Genomic DNA, 16,230 nt, shown 5'->3' with positions numbered 1-16,230 from the left:
ATTCAGAGGGTCAGTTGGTAAAAGTGGCAGTCAGAAAAAAGAGGTCTGAGATAGCAAGTGCATGTACATACAGCCAGTAGCCCTAAGTCCAAAACTGAGTGCCTTCCTCCTGGCTTACCCAGTTCAAAGGAGGGGACCAGAAATGAACTCTGGAAGGAGTCTAGGCACTAAACTCATGTCTCAGTTTATCACTGACAAGCAGTGTGACTGTAGCCAGGTTCCCCATCTCTCTGAACCCCAGTGCCCTCGTTTGTACAGTGGTACCCACTCCTCGGATGGTGGTAAGGATGACACATTCTGCCTGCAGGCTGGGCATAGTCTCTGGCTGAAGGAGGTGTTTAGCAAATGTGCCTGCTCTGCAGGGATGGGCAGCTGCGTTTTCTGCAGCAGCTATTGACTGAAGGCCAGCTACATGCTGGGCCCTGTGGTTGATCTGAAGTGTGTGGGATGAAAGAGGTGAGCCAGGAAGGGAATTAAAGTGATGGGAAACAGCATGGCATTTAGAAGCAGGGTGAAGGTGTCTGATGCTTGCGAGCTGTGTAGGGAAAATGTGGAATCAGGAGAATAAATGTGTTAAAAGGAGAATAAAAATAAGCAGGTAGCAGATCTTCTTTTTCTTTCCCAAATTGATTAACCAGTTTGGAACTTTGTGAAAGATTTTAAACCCACAAAAATGTAAAGTGTGATTAATACTTAATTTTATACTTGTTTGAATGATACTAAAATAGTCTTAAAAAACTTTTTTTGATGAGGTTATAATTTTGTTTTATCTTTGTCTCTTTCTCTCTGTTAACATTTTCTTTTTCCTTTTCTCAAAGGTGGCAGAAAGGGCACTCTATTATTGGAATAACGAATACATCATGAGTTTAATAGAAGAAAACTCTAACGTCATCCTTCCCATCATGTTTTCCAGTCTTTATAGGATTTCAAAAGAACATTGGAATCCGTAGGTTTTCACAGTTTTCCCTCTCCTTCTCTTTCTTCCTCCCTCCCTCCTCTCCTCCGCCTCTTCCTTCCTTCCTTCTTTCCTCCCCGCTCTCCATACCTCCCTCTCTCCTTCCATCTTTCCTTCTCCTCCTCTCCTTTGGCCTCTCTTCTTCCTTCCTTCTCCTTTGCTTGATAAAATATCTTGTATGCATGCTGTATGTCAGATGTTGTGCGTGCTGCTGAAGATACGTGTGTGAAAAGGTAAAATGTCTCCATTTTAGAAATTCACTGACTGGTTGGGGAGACCCACAAGTAAACAGATTTTTTATAAAACAGTGTTTTAAGTGTTGTTATGTTCACGTATCTGTTTATTTGAGGGCATCTTAACCTGTCTATGAATATTGCTAAGATCTTTTGGGGATGCTCTGGATCAAGTGGAGAGATTTGTATTATATTGATGGGGGTGATGATGCTCATACTGAATCTTAAAAGAATTGGGCAAGTGGATGGGATGGGGGTAGCCCATTGAGATGGTGGGTTTACCCGTCGCCTAAAAAGGCACAGAAGGTAAGAAGCACCTGTCGTGTTCTGAGGCCTGTGAATTCGGGAGGGCTGAAGCGCACGGTCATTTGAGAACATCGAGTAGTGCCTACGTGAGTCTTCACCAAGTGAATAACAAGGAGACGTTAGAGAGTTGGAGGAAGGGAAGTGGTCTGAACTGATTTGCATTTTAGCAAGATCCATTTTTTAAAAACCAACTCAGTCATTATACATATTCTGTAGAGGGCAAAAACATTTTTGAATGTTTTTTATCATCTAGTTTTATGAAAGTTAAAGCATTCTGTATTGAATGACTTGACATGTTTCTCTATGACATAGAAAGAAAATTGAATGTGGCATTAAAAATGAAATATAATTCCATATTTCCATAGTATGTTTGTCTACAAGCTTTGCATACAACTGTAAAATGTCATATTTCTCACTTTTCACATTTGTCAAATTTGTGACTAAAGCTTATAAAAATATAAGAGCTGGCAAACAGTTAAATTTCATTATGCAGGGAGCCTCTTGAGAACCTAGAGTGCTTCTAGCACGTGTCCTTAACCGCTCAGCAGACTGTGTTTGCCTTTTCTCCATCACAGCTCCATCACGGTCATATCTGAGAAGGTCTTTCTTTTCAACAAAAGACAGCTGAAGTTTCTCTTTTAATGAACACAGGGTAGAAGCAACACAGTAAACCCACTTATAAATGTTTTAGAAACTTCAAACCCAAGGAATGCCTTTTTCATGGTGTTGGAAAACACGCAAAATGGAAGAAATGTTGTATAGTTTTGCACAGGGAAGTGTTATTTAGATTCTAGTCTGGAGATACTAGGCTTGTCATGGCAGAGTCCTCACATTGCCGAGAGCTTATTCTTAGACTTGATAAGCATGGGCAGCCATTTGGCTCTTGAGCTGTTTAGTGTTCCATCACTGATAGCAGCCATCACCAGCTAGCCAATTACCTTCAGCCTGTGTGTTGAGTCAGCAAGAGGACTGATGCAAATCACCACTAGAAATGTAACTCTTATTAAGCTGCCCAACTTACGGGGGGGGAGGGCTTGGTATCATCTTTGAATATGAATTATAGATATATAAACTTTGTTACCATGGAAACAGCCTTTGATTTTGATGAATTATGTATTTTATCACTTTAGAAATAAAATTCTATGCAAATTCAGGTCTCAAAGGTTGGTCCTGCCACAAGTGTTCATTTTTAGGGTGAAGTTGCTTTATACTTGCCTTTTTATTAAATGAAATTAACAAGTGCCCATAGGCAAGTCTATTCTGGGTACCAGTGATTAGAAGGGCAAAATTAGATTTTCTTTTTCTAATCCTGCCAACCCCTCAGAAAGATCTCTTGTCTAAAGAATGTAGCTCTCTTCAGGTGGAAATGAATTGTAGGTCATTTCTAGTTGTTCCAACTAAAAAAGGGATGGTGACTAGGCGGTGTGAGCAGCTCATTCAGGTAAAGGTTGTACATCCATTTTCTTTGGGCAGCAACCCATTACATAGGACTAAACAACACGTTCCTTTCTCTCTGTGCTTCCAGGGCTATTGTGGCGTTAGTGTACAATGTGTTGAAGGCGTTTATGGAAATGAACAGCACCATGTTTGATGAGCTGACAGCCACATACAAGTCAGATCGTCAGCGGTAACTTTTTAAAGCTTTTTTGTCAGCTGTGCATAAAACTGTTGAGTTCTTTCCTTGCTCTTTGCTGAATTTGCCTCGTTGTACCTGAAATCCTAAGCAGCACAATTGTATTTATTTCCGTATTCATTTTCGCATGTGCATTAGTTGTGTCTTTATTAGTGTGTCACTGGGTAACAAAGCGTCATTTTGGTTAAGTTTGCTTTCCTCCTCCCTTCCCTAATGTTTCTCTTCTGCGTCCAGGTTAGAAGCCTGACGCATAACTGGTGTTTCAGGCCCACATAAGGGGACCATCAGGTTGATAGCCATCTGGATTCACTCCCATTCTGAACTAGAATGGGGCTGATATGTCCTTCACTCCAGCAGCAAGAGAGATGGGGCATGCTTTTGTTTAGCTCTTTGACCCAGAACTTAACTTTCTATACTAGAACCCAGCACATTCCTGTGATTTAGAGGGCAGTGAAAAGAACAAGGAGGTAAAGAGTATTATGCAAATCTTGATACGTTTAAGGTCAGAGGGAGCAGAAACCAGTTGAACTCATTATAAGAAATGCTTCTGGTTTCATGGGTCTTTCTTGATTTCATTTATGTGATTCTTCAATTTTGTTATTTCTCGTTCAGTATATTCAACTTTCCAAAAGATGTGTCTTAGTCTGTGTGGGCTGCTATACTGTATTATAGGTATCTTGTGGGTAGCTTCCAAACAACAAAAATGTTCTGGAATCCAGAAACCCAAGAGCATGGCGCTACCATAGTTGGGTGAAGGCCCTCTTTCTGGTTCAGAGCTGGTACCTTCTCACTGTGTCTTTGAAGGTGGAAGGGGCAAGGGATCTCTGTGGGGTCTCTTTTATAAGAGCACTAATCCCATTCATGAGGGCTCCACCCTCATGACCTAATCACCCCCAAAGGCCCCACCTACTAATACCATCACCTCTGGGGTTTAGGATGTCAACATGTGAATTTTGGGGGCATACAAATATTCAGACCCTTTGATGTACTTGGAGAGGTTGAGGAAAGTCTGGAGAGCTAGTTAGTAGTTGAACCGCTGGGTTGACTTTTCTCATCCAGAAGAAAATGTCAGCTTTGTGTATATTGTAAAACCATAGACTTTCAGGGATCCCAGTGTTCATACTCAGGACCTGGCTAAACCTCCTGAGAAAAACTGTCTGGTTCCTTTGCACCTTTTCCCGATTTTTAATATGTTACTTGGATTTTAGATAAAAGGAGCAATGAAGGGAAAGGTTTGGTGGCAAGGGACAGATGATCGTCACAGTGATTTTTTAAAAAATTACCAAGATATGGCATACAAGAGCAACTTTATGGAATACGAAAAGTGTTTAATAGTAGAGAGAAGAGACTTGAGTTGTTTTTAATACCATGTTGAGGTAAATATTAGTTATTGGATATGTTGTACCAGACTTAAAGAACTTTTAATTTACTATATTTGTAGTTGTTTCAAATCATTAAATTTATAATAATTCTCCATGTTTCAAACTTAAAATCTTTAAAAAATGTTATTTAAGTGAAGGGAATACAGGGCAGATTTTCATACTGTGATATACCATTAAGGAGTGCATTGTACGTAATATCCTTCTTTTTATAGTAACTAAAAACCCATTTTTATTTTCCTAGTTGAATAAGAATTAAATCTGTAGAAATCCATTAAGACTACTGAAGACATGTTTCTAAAATATTCAAATCATTTGAATTAATTTCGTTCATTTTTATTGAATTTCAAAACTGTTTTATGATAATTTATCATTTAAACTAAATAGGCCAGCCTCTTGAAAAAGATAATTAACAGCAAATAGACACCATGAAGCTGACTATGACAGTCTGGTGCTTTAAAGTGATTTATAGCGAGTGGACTTTCTTAATGACAGAAGGAGTATTTAAAAACCAGTATTTTGTCTAATGAGCAATACAAGGGTATACTTAGTAGATGGAAATACTAGTTTTTCCATGGATATAGGAAGAGAAAAAGAGACTAAAGAGATTTATTTGGTATTGTCCGACAAGAGCTTCTCTGGTGGCTCAAATGGTAAAGAATCCACCTGCAGTGTGGGAGATGTGGGTTGGATCCCTGGGTTGGGAAGAGTCCCCTGGGTTGGAAAGAGTCCCTTGGCGGAGGGAATGGCAACCTACTCCAGTATTCCTAGCTGGAGAATCCCCATGGACAGAGGAGCCTGGTGGGCTACAGTGCATGGGTCACAAAGAGTCCCAACAAGAAATGAAAAGAGGATTTATTTCTAGAAGGCAAGAAGTTAGTAACTGTTGCAGTTCACATCAACATTTTTTAAAATATTTAATCTGAAAATGGTGGGTGGAATAAGTAACTAACTCTGACGGATACATATGTCAACATTAGTGCTCTGTGAAATTGTAACAGGGAGTTTGACATTATCCCTAGTATGACAGCCTAGTGAAGTTTTAAACTGCCACCTACAGGGAGAGAGAAAAGTGGGAAAGAATAGGGGTGACAGAAGCTATATCAGAAATATTTAGGGTTTTTGAAGATAAAGCTGTCAGTATAAAAGATGTATGATAACTCAGCAAAAAGTTTACCTAGAAGAAAAGCCCCATAGGGTAGACTGCTGCTGCTGCTAAGTCGCTTCAGTCGTGCCGACTCTGTGCGACCCCGTAGACGGCAGCCCACCAGGCTCCTCTGTCCATGGGATTCTCCAGGCAAGAACACTGGAGTGGGTTGCCATTTCCTCCTCCAATGCATGAAAGCGAAAAGTCAGAGTGAAGTCACTCAGTCGTGTCTGACTCTTAGCGACCCCATGGACTGCAGCCTACCAGCTCCTCCGTCCATGGGATTTTCCAGGCAAGAGTACTGGAGTGGGGTGACTGCATTGATTGCTATACAACTCTTGATCAAAGACTGGTGAAATGCCTCAGTGACAAGATTATGAATGTTTAATCATGTCAGCTCTTCATTTAAACTGCAAATTAAGGTAGTAAGAACCTAACATATATTGAAGCTGTTTTTTAGTTGAATAAAGTCTCTAAAGCCCTTGCTTACTATCTTCCTCCTCTTCCAAGTAAAAAGATCAATATGCATTGAAACTCAGCAGGATCAGCAAAATTTACTTTCAAATCAGTATTCTATGATAACATTTATTTAGACCTAATGTTGGGCTTCCCCGGGAGTCCATTGTTTAAGAATCTGCCTTGCCGTGCAAGGGAAACCTGTTTGATCCCTGGTCTGGGAAGAGCCCACATCCTAGAGCAACTAAGCCCGTGTGCCATAACTACTGAGCCAGCCCTCTAGAGCCCGAATCACAATGACTGAACCCACACACTGAATCTGCTGAAGCCCAAGTGCCTGGAGCCTGTGCTCTGCAACAAGAGAAGCCACTGCACTGAGAAGCTTGTTCCACCACAACGAAGAGCCCCCGCTCACCACGACTAGAGAAGGGCCTGCACGGCAATGAAGACCCAGCACAGCCAATGATAGATAAATAATAAAGCTTTAGACAGACCTAATGTTATCCCCAAATTGTACTGAGAAACCTAAAGTGATGATTTACCAAACAGTTTTGCTCTGCAGTTAGGTATCTAGGATCCATAGTGGTTGGAGAATTATTGCCCTATAAATAAAATTTTTCAGGGTCAAAGGTACCAAGTAGGTAATTGTTTGAAAAACTATTATGCCTACTAAAATTTATATTGTATCAAGTGTATTTGAGCCAGTTAAAACTAGTTGCAGTAAACAAGGCTTAAATTGCCAAAATACTAATTATAAAATGATGGAATGGGGATGTAAAAGTCTTTAGATATTTCTAGAGGTATTTTGGCAGAGGGGGATGAAGATTAATTTCTGTTGCTGTAGACAATCAGTACAACTTAAAAAACTGGTAATGACTTAAAAAATATAAGGCGGTGGAATTATGTATACATTCCACTTATGTGGATTTCCTTCACTGAATAAATACACTATACTACAGTGAAGTGCAAAATTCTTGCTAAGTCAAATTCTTCCCAAGTGAAGTAGAGCCCCTGTTTTTAGGAATTATCTGAATTTATAGATTCACAAATATTATCAGGTGTGCTGTTTACTGGTTCATCACAACATGAAGAAACTAGGGACAGTGTAGTGAGTTATTTTTAATAAATATGAATTTATAGTGTACCCATGTGTTCCTGGATTGCGTACTTACTACTTCATTGATATTAAAGTTAACATCTTTTCTTTTATAAAACTATGGTAATCTAAAAATGTCCTTGGCAAAATAAAATTCATTTACCCTATTTGGAACATCTAGTTTTTGGGAAAATTTTAACCAAACAGTAAAATCTGAAGTCTGTAAGTCACAAATTGATACTGAGCCAATTCGAAGGCTTGGAACATTAAAAATTTAATAACTGATAATACTAACAAAGTTCTGTTGAGAATTAAAACTGAAATTATAGAAGAAAGATGTTTAGTTTTATATATAGGTATAAAATAAATTCATAATTTGGTTCCTGTGGTTTGATATTTTTAAGAACAAGATTCTGCTAAAGACTTTACATACATATAATGCAGAAAAAATGGACTGTAATAAAGAGGAAGTATGTTTTCTTGACCTACTACCTTCTCTATATCATGTCATCTCTAGCAACCCTTTTGAGAAACTATTCAGAGAGAAAAAGAAAATCAGATTTGAACTAGACCCAAAGTAAAAATGCCATTGGATTTAGGGTAACAGATACTTATAAATGTTGATCTTTTTTTTTTCTTGGTATTTTGAAGTTAATCTTCCTTATTAAGCTAAGTGTAAAGGAATATTAATGTGAAATGAAATCTTAAAATATACTTGTCATTTCCTACTCTATGTTCTTTCTATATATGTGTCAAGGAAAAAAAAAGAGCAGAAAACCAAAAAGATTAAACACCTACAAGTTTAATGCCAGAGTTTTCAGAGATTTTTAAAAGACTGGGTTAAAATATGTCAAAGGGGCAGTTATTGTTGGATAATCTTTTTAAACTTTCTCAGTTGTTTACCTTATATTCTATTTTTTTTCCCCAGTGAGAAAAAGAAAGAAAAGGAACGTGAAGAATTGTGGAAAAAACTGGAGGATCTGGAGTTAAAGAGAGGTCTTAGACGTGATGGGATAATTCCAACTTAACAAAAATATCAACAACAACATTACTAACCTGTGGAGTCACACATTTATGTAGTAGAAGATGGAGCAACAGTTTTCTGTATTGTGCAACTTTACAGTAGATTTCACATTTGTTTCATTATTACAACAGCACTGTATATACCTGTCTCTAAGTAAAGGAAAAAAAAAAAATAAGGACTTCAATCCAAAGTTTGGACAGTAGATGGACTTCTCAGAACTTGGCAAACATAATTATTGTTCTAACCCTCTTTTAAAAAAAAAAAGCAGTCTTCAGAGGTCTGTTGATGAAATTGCTATATTAAAATTCCATTATTGGGAGTTCCTTATTTATCATTAGCAGAGAGTATGAAACAATTTTCAAATGTGAACAATCTTAAATTTAGCTTGTCTTTCTGCTAAGCTGTTAAATGTATTTATAGTAAAGGAAGGAAAAAAAAAAAAGACTGTCATTTCCTTATAAGTTTGTATAACATCCTCCTCTGGATAACTTGACTGTAATTTGACATCTTTTCCTTTTGCACATCTTCATGAGTTGAATGTGGAATGGGGGCTATGAAGTATAAAGGTCCCGTGTTAAAAGTTTTGTTTACTGGAATGAACATCCTTCCAGTAACCAGGTAGTGCTGGTACTCCTTTAGTTTTAAAATTAGGAGTAAAAGAGAACAGGTGATAAACATGGTAGGGAAGGGAATTTCGGATTCATGCCTGAGTTTATGGTGAATCCAGATCAATGTCTTGAATCCTTTGAAAACAGGCACTGGGACAGGAGAGGGTTCAGCACCTGACCAGTATTAGTTATGTACATCACTGAAAACACATACCAGAGATGTTTTAGAAATGTCAGGAGACATCCTTTCGGACCATTTGGAAATAAGAAAGACAAACACTGAACAGTACAACCATGAAATTGATTGCCAGGATGTGAATCTAATTGGGAATAGTCGAGCAAACAGCTTGGACTGTTTGGAGTTGTTGCCTTACTTTTTCATATGTATTTATAAAGTATTCCAGCAAAAAGAGGATGTAGCCTCTGGGGAAAACAAACAAACATATTACAGTGTTTTTTGTAGATTCTCGTTCTGTATCCCATCACAGCGCCAGCCCTGTTTTTAGCCAGAAAGGATTCAGGATAAACATTATTATGCATTCTGAATTGGATGCGTATTCCTAACTACTGTATTTGTTACCAAAAGTGGTTCTACAAATGCTACTGAAAAAAATCTGGAAATTCCTAATGTCCTGAGTGTTAATAATAAAGTTTAAAAATGCTTTTATATCAAAGGTGCATTGTGACCAAATTGTTTAAGAAAACAAAAAAACCCACAAAATCTAGGGCTGTATTATAGATATATCTTACTGGCTCTCTGCTCTGTATTTGAAAGAGGAATCTTACATCTTGGGGAGTTAAAATGCTGATAAAACTTGTGTACATTGTGTACTTAACCTAATGCAGTTGCATTATCATGTACTGAAAGATACGTGTTTTGGGATTTATTTCCAGGATGCTTTTGCTTGTTATGGACATGGCAGCAGTGAGTTGATAATCCTAAACCATCCCTTCCAGAAGTATTCGTGACATGGAGCTGATTCTGCGTTCATGTGTTGAATTGTGATAGTAGCAAACAGGAACATATGAACTGTTGTTGCTCTTAATAGAAATATGGTATCAATATGGGCTTGTATAGTTTATTCCTTCCATTTAAAATATAAGATAGAATATGCAGTTTTATTCTTTATAAGAAAAAAGGAAAAAAAAAGAAGCCGCTGACCTTTCTCCCCTATCAAGTGTTTCAGGATTATCAGGTCACAGTTTGTGCATCAAAAGTCAGCCAGTTATGGACATTGTCATCTCAATAACTTTGTAAAACAAAAACAAAACTTGGCATTGTTAATTCTGAAAAAGAAACAGCAGTAAAAGAGTCGTATGCAATATCAAACACAACATGGTTTAGTGGAATTAATAGATTTTTTTTTTTTAAAGAACTTTAATGGGGATTCAATGTAAAGCTGGCAGAGGCTGCCAAAGATGAAAGAACTTACTTTAAAAGTGCTGGAGCAAAGGTGCAAGTTCAAATGCTAAAGATAAAAAATAAATTTGTAACAAACCATCTCCTTCAGCCCTTTTGATTTTAGCCCATGGGTTTTGACTTTGCTTTATATTTAATTTTGACAATATGAACTTTTGTTTGCTATCAAGGTCACAGGTTTATGAACTATATCTCTGCCCATTAGAATGAAATGCAGTCATTTGAAATGAGAAAGACCAGGACTCTTTATTGCACCTTACCCTGTCCTCAGAGTTAAGGTGAAAGCTGTACCGATATCCTTGATGTCAATTTCGTATGCTGAGCATTCCAAACTGAGAAGAATAAAGCCAAATTTTAGACATATTTAAAGAAGCTATTATATGTCTAAAATTCATAGGGCAACTTCTGAGAAGAAACACTGTCTTTTCTACTTTAACCGAAAGTGACAATGTGACATTTGTCATGTTGGATCCAGTGACGCAGAGTAACTGAGGTAACCTGACTGTTGCACTATGTGACATATTTAAGGACGTACTTGCTGCATTTGCAGCAGCCCTCTCTCTTTGTCCTTTCCCACATTTCTGCTGTTGCTGCAAGTCGAGTTAATTGTGACAAATGCATCTTTGTGTTATATTTTGTTTGCTTCCTAATTTCCAGAACTATATATAAATATATTTTTTAAATAGCAAATATTGTAGTTAGTGAGTGATGATCACTCCAACCTTATCCCTACCATATTGGTTTCAGGGGTAGGACTAAGAGTGTCTTTGGAAGAAAAACAAAAAACGAAAACAAAACCCTGTGGTTTAGAAGGATGCTGAGGCCTTAGGCTGTGGGCCTGGAACAGCCATGTGAGTGAACTGACCCATCTCATACTTTGAATCAAGCATGCATTCCTTTTCTCATTGTGCAAGTGTCCCCAGTTTTCCCTCAGTGTTTAGTTTTCGGCCTTTGAAATTTTATTATATTTTGCTCTCCCTAACATCTGTTTTTTATAAAATAAAATAAAAAGTAAAAAAAGTGAGATATAAGTAATACCCTCAATGCCTCTGGATACTCACAAGCAGGGTTATACTCCTTCATCTTGGGCTCACTTGCCTAAATGGAAGGGTTTAATTTATTTTGTACCTCCTTCTATGCGTGGGACAGTCCAGGGTGCGGAGCCAGGAATTGCTCATAATTGCACCTGCTATACTTAAATGTATAGCCCTAGGCTCAATCACACTATGGAAAGAAAAAAAAAGTATATTTAGAGCTTTAAAAGCTTTTTTATTTTTTTGTGGGGGCCGGGGTGGGGGGTGGGTGGGAAAGGGAAGATGTATGGATGCTATTGGCATTTTTAAGTGTTCAGAGGTGTTTTTTTTCCCCCTTCTGTTTTGTTTTTTTCCCTTCAATTGGATGCACTGACCTGGCCCAAGAAATAAAGAGATTCTCTCTTTTGATGCTGTTACCAATGTTATGACAAAGTGACAGTCGCCTAGAACAAAAAAAGTGGCACCAGACATGATCAGTGATATTTATTTGCACATCGATATTTTTATTTTTATATTCTGGCTCAGCTGCTTCTCTGAGTGGAGTTAAGGAATGAGCCACAAAGAATTTTTGTAGTAGCTATATTGGGAACGCATTTTATATTTCTCAGTATTTAATTTTGAAACTCTAAAAGGATGGTGCATCTTGAGAGAAAGCTGAGCAAATTTTAATCTGGTGGAATGTTCGTTTGTGCTGCTTATTGTGCACAACTGCAGCAGTAGCATCTCTCTTGGAAATAAACATCCCAGATTATGACGTCTATGAATATAGGTTTCCTTTTCTACCCCACTCTTTCCCTTCCCTCCCCCGTCTTTCCTTCTTTCCCTTCTCTTGACTTTTTTGGAAATCACTTATTGTATATAAGTTGTAATCCAGACCTCATGTATCAGTGGGGAACTTTCAAATATAAATATTACCAATACATTTTCTGGTTGTTGTCTGATTTTTGATTGAGGTATAATGAGAATGACATGTCCATTGCTTTTGGTTTGAGGACTTCGCTTTAGCTTCATACATCTTTTGGTATTTTAGTATTTCATTGTTTTAGCAGGAGAGGGCAGCAAAAGTTCATTTTCCCTGTTAGAAATGCTGTGGTTCATGACCGGTTTTAAATTTAGTTGTGTGTGTGTGTTTTTAAACAGCATCTGTTTGTGGGTAGAGGTAAAAAATGAAACATTTTTGATAATGAAAATTTGCATATGAAAATTATAGACTGATTCAACCAGACAGTGAAGACTTCTGATCCACATGAAAGTCAAAAGGCCACAAAAGAATCTTCTGGCACTGGCTAAAATATGCTACTTCCTTTTCAAACACAACAAAATGCAAGCTGAATCTTAAAACACTTGGAGTTTAAAATGTCTTTCTTTGGAAATGATTTACTTTCTTCAAAGTGGTAACAGAAACAAAAATGAAGGTGCTCCTGAAGGAAAATGTAACCTTCCCCTTTCACAGCTGTGTGAGAGGTTCTGTACTGTGGGTACATCCAATAAAGAAGCAGTGAAGAGTTTTCAGGCGCCTGGCTATGTGTGTGTGTTCATCTGTTTCTGACCTCCGTGACCTTTTTGAACCATACAAATGGTAGATTTGATCAATATAAATGTGAAGTTGGTATGTTTAGGCTTTCAACTTGAGAAAATCAGTTTGTAATTAGGGTGGGCTTCAGGATCTATTGCTGGATATGCAAATACCCCAAAACTTGGTGGCAAAATCAAAGTTATTTTGTTCACAAATGTACAATGTGGGCAGGACTTGGCAAGAATTCTTGTCTTTGCTATTCCAGTGTCAGCTTGGGTTTATCAAGGGGGACAGGAGTCATGGCTCACTTGCATGGCTGGCCAGTCGGTGCTGGCTGTTGACTTGGGGTTCAGCCAGAGACCTCATTTCTTCTTGACACAGACCTCCTTATGGGGGTGCCTTCCTTTACTTCCTCAAAGTATGAAAACTAGGAATGAACGTTTTAATCGACAGGAGGTGGATACTGCGAATTCTTTAAAACCTGGGCCCAGAAACTGTCACAGCATGATTTCTGTCATATTTTGTTGCTCAGACAGTGATGAAGTCTGCTCAGATACAAGTGCAGGGGATGTGAGCCTCATTGCTATGTGATGAGAGGAATGTCATCTGTAGCCAACCCTGGGATACTTTGTAAAGCATTTGATTTAGGTGTGGTTTACTCTCTTGGCTAATTAGATTTGGAACCACGTAGAGTTAACTAGTTAATGTTTCATGTTCAGTTAAACTAAGTTGGGAGGGGAAAAAAAATCCTTGTACATTCAGTAGTTTTGTATTTCAAAGCATGACAATTTTACATCTGAAGATCACCTTGGTAAGTTACTTACCAAGAAGAAACTTGTAACAAAAAATTTCAGGGTTCATAGAAATATGAGTTGATTTCCATGGAATGTCTAACCTTTTCTATAACATTGCTTCCTGTCTTATAATGAAGCAAAAGAAATGTATAATCCAGATTTTGTTTGTTTGTTTGTTTTAGCCAAGACTATGGAAAAGTATGGAATAGTTGACCAAGACTGTGGGATTAGGGGAATTAAAATTTGCTTGTTTCTGATTATGATACATGTTCATTGTATATTCTTGAGAAGGAAGATTTTAAGAAACAAACTGAATACCTATATGCTACTCCCCATATCAAAAAGACCATTAAAAGTCATGTATGTTCATTGATTGACTGGACCAATGTTAATTGATCACCTCTGTCCAGAGTTTTGCCCATCCTCCGTTGTTCCCATTTCCTACATCTTTATTGTCTCATTTAATTTTGTTCACAATCTGAATTAATTATACGATTTGAGTCAAATTTTGCTGCTACCAGATGATATGGGGCCTCAGAACCAGGATGGATATCAGTCACGGCCCCCTTTGTCCTCCCTAAAGCTCTTCAGGCAAGGTGTCTTCAGCCAGTGTCACCCAAGATGATGACCATGGACTTGGAAGACAGAGACCCCTGGGATCATTTGGCTTCTGACATTTATCAACGGTGTGACTTTGGGAAAACTGAGCTAAGCCTCAAATTCATTTGTAAAGTGGTACTTATTTTTCAGTGTTGTTATATTCTATTAGGCAGTATGTGTAAAATAGCATAAAGTGTGACACATGGTAACCTTAAAAATATTATGTTTGATGAATACTTTATTAAACCCAAAAGTTAAACCCACAGCAGAAGAATGGAAGTAATAAAGATTATTAAGCAGAAACAAAGTAGAGTATAGAAAAACAACGGGAAAAGTGAAACCAAAAGTTGGTACTTTGAAAAAACCAGGAAAATTAACAAACCTGTAACCAGATGGACTAAATAAAAGAAGACTCAAATTACTAAAAATCAGAAGTGAAAGTGGAGATATCTTTGCTGATTCTATAGAAATAAAACATAAGAGCATTGTGAACATTTGTTTGCCCAAAAAAAAAAAAAAAAAAGTTGGGTAGTCTAGATGAAATGATTCAATCACCATGAAATAGAAAATCTGAATAGACTTATAATTAGTGAGAGGATTGCATTGGTAATCAAAAATCTCCCAACAAAAATCTTGGCCCAGGTGGCTTCACTAATGAATTCTACCAAACATTTAAAGAAGAATTAATACCAGTGCCTCTCAAATGTTTTCAAGAAATCAAAGAGGAGGGAACACTTCCTAACCCATTCCTATCAGGTCAGTATAATCCTGATACCAAAAACAGATACTTTAAGAAAGTAAAACTAAAGACCCATATCCCTTATAGACATTGATAAAAAAATGTCCAGCAAATTGCTAGCAAACAGATTCAGCAGCATATTAAAAGCATTATCCATAATTAGATGGGATTTATTCCTGGAATGCAAGGATGGTTCAACATACAAAAATGAGTCAATGTAATGTACCACATCATCAAAATGAAGGGAAAAAACCCCAACGTAGTAATCTCAACTTATGCAGAAGAAGCATTTGAGAAAATTAACACCCTTTCATGATAAACACTTAACAAAATAGAAATAGAAGGAAATTATCTCAACGTTGTAAAAGCCACATGTGAAAAATCCATAACAAACGGTATTCAATGGTGAAAGACTGAAAGCTTTTCATCTAAGATCAGGAAGAGCATGAGGATACCCACTTTTTCACTACTTATATTCAACATAGTGCTGGAAGTTCTATTCAGAGCAATTAGGCAAGGAAAAGAAAAAGCATCCAAATTGGAAATGAAGAAGTAAATTTGTTTGCAGGTGGTATGATGTTACATGTAGAAAACTCTAAAGACTCCACAAAAAGTTGCAACTAATAAAGTAGCAGAATACTAAGTCAACACACCAAAATCAGTTTCATCTCTGTATACAATGAACAAACTGAAAAGGAAATTACAAAAACAATTCCATATACTATTAGCATCGAAAAGAATAAAATCCTTAGTAATTAATAGTGAAAGACTTGTACAATGAAAACTACAAAACTGCTGAAAGAAATTAAGACATAAATGGGAACATATTCCATGTTTATTGATTGGATTAATTATTGGCAAAATGTACATACTGCTGAAGTGATCTATAGATAGAATGTAATCATTGTCAAAATCCCAATTGATAATGATTGATAAAAGGATTTTTTGCAGAAATTAAAAAATCCATTCTAAAATGTATATGGAATCTCAAGGGAGCATGAATTGTCAAAATGATTTTGAAAAAGAACAAAACTGGAGGACACTCTGATTTTAAAACTCACTATAAAGCTACATTAATCAAAACAGTGTGGTGGTTTTGGCATAAAGCTATATAGGTAAATGGGATAAAATAGAGAACTCAGAAGAAACATATATGGTCAAAAGATTTTTGACAAGGCTGCCAAGACCATTTGATGAGGAAAGGAAAGTCTTTTCAAAGAACAGTGCTGTGAAAACTGGATATCCACACTTTGAAGAATGAAGTTGGATCACTATATACAAAAATAACCT

The 16,230-nt window shown here is 37.1% G+C and overlaps 1 protein-coding gene across 2 annotated transcripts in view; it reads left to right on the top strand.

Moving 5' to 3' along the window:
* The window catches only part of PPP2R5E (protein phosphatase 2 regulatory subunit B'epsilon), a 160,549-nt gene extending 147,744 nt beyond the window's left edge, over positions 1-12,805 (top strand). The window contains exons 12-14 of one of the 2 annotated variants that reach the window (XM_027554272.1): positions 819-946; positions 3,020-3,121; positions 8,134-12,805. In XM_027554272.1, coding sequence (XP_027410073.1) covers positions 819-946; positions 3,020-3,121; positions 8,134-8,233 — 330 coding nt within the window. In that variant the 3' untranslated portion in view covers positions 8,234-12,805. The remainder of the gene's footprint in view (positions 1-818; positions 947-3,019; positions 3,122-8,133) is intronic. The other variant, XM_027554273.1, reaches the window with a different exon arrangement.
* Positions 12,806-16,230: the final 3,425 nt, after the last annotated feature.

The sequence above is a fragment of the Bos indicus x Bos taurus genome, chromosome 10 (assembly GCF_003369695.1).
Source record: "Bos indicus x Bos taurus breed Angus x Brahman F1 hybrid chromosome 10, Bos_hybrid_MaternalHap_v2.0, whole genome shotgun sequence".
NCBI classification, from domain to species: domain Eukaryota; kingdom Metazoa; phylum Chordata; class Mammalia; order Artiodactyla; family Bovidae; genus Bos; species Bos indicus x Bos taurus.
Note: the sequence above shows the minus strand (reverse complement) of the source record. Positions and strands in the feature narration are given on the sequence as shown.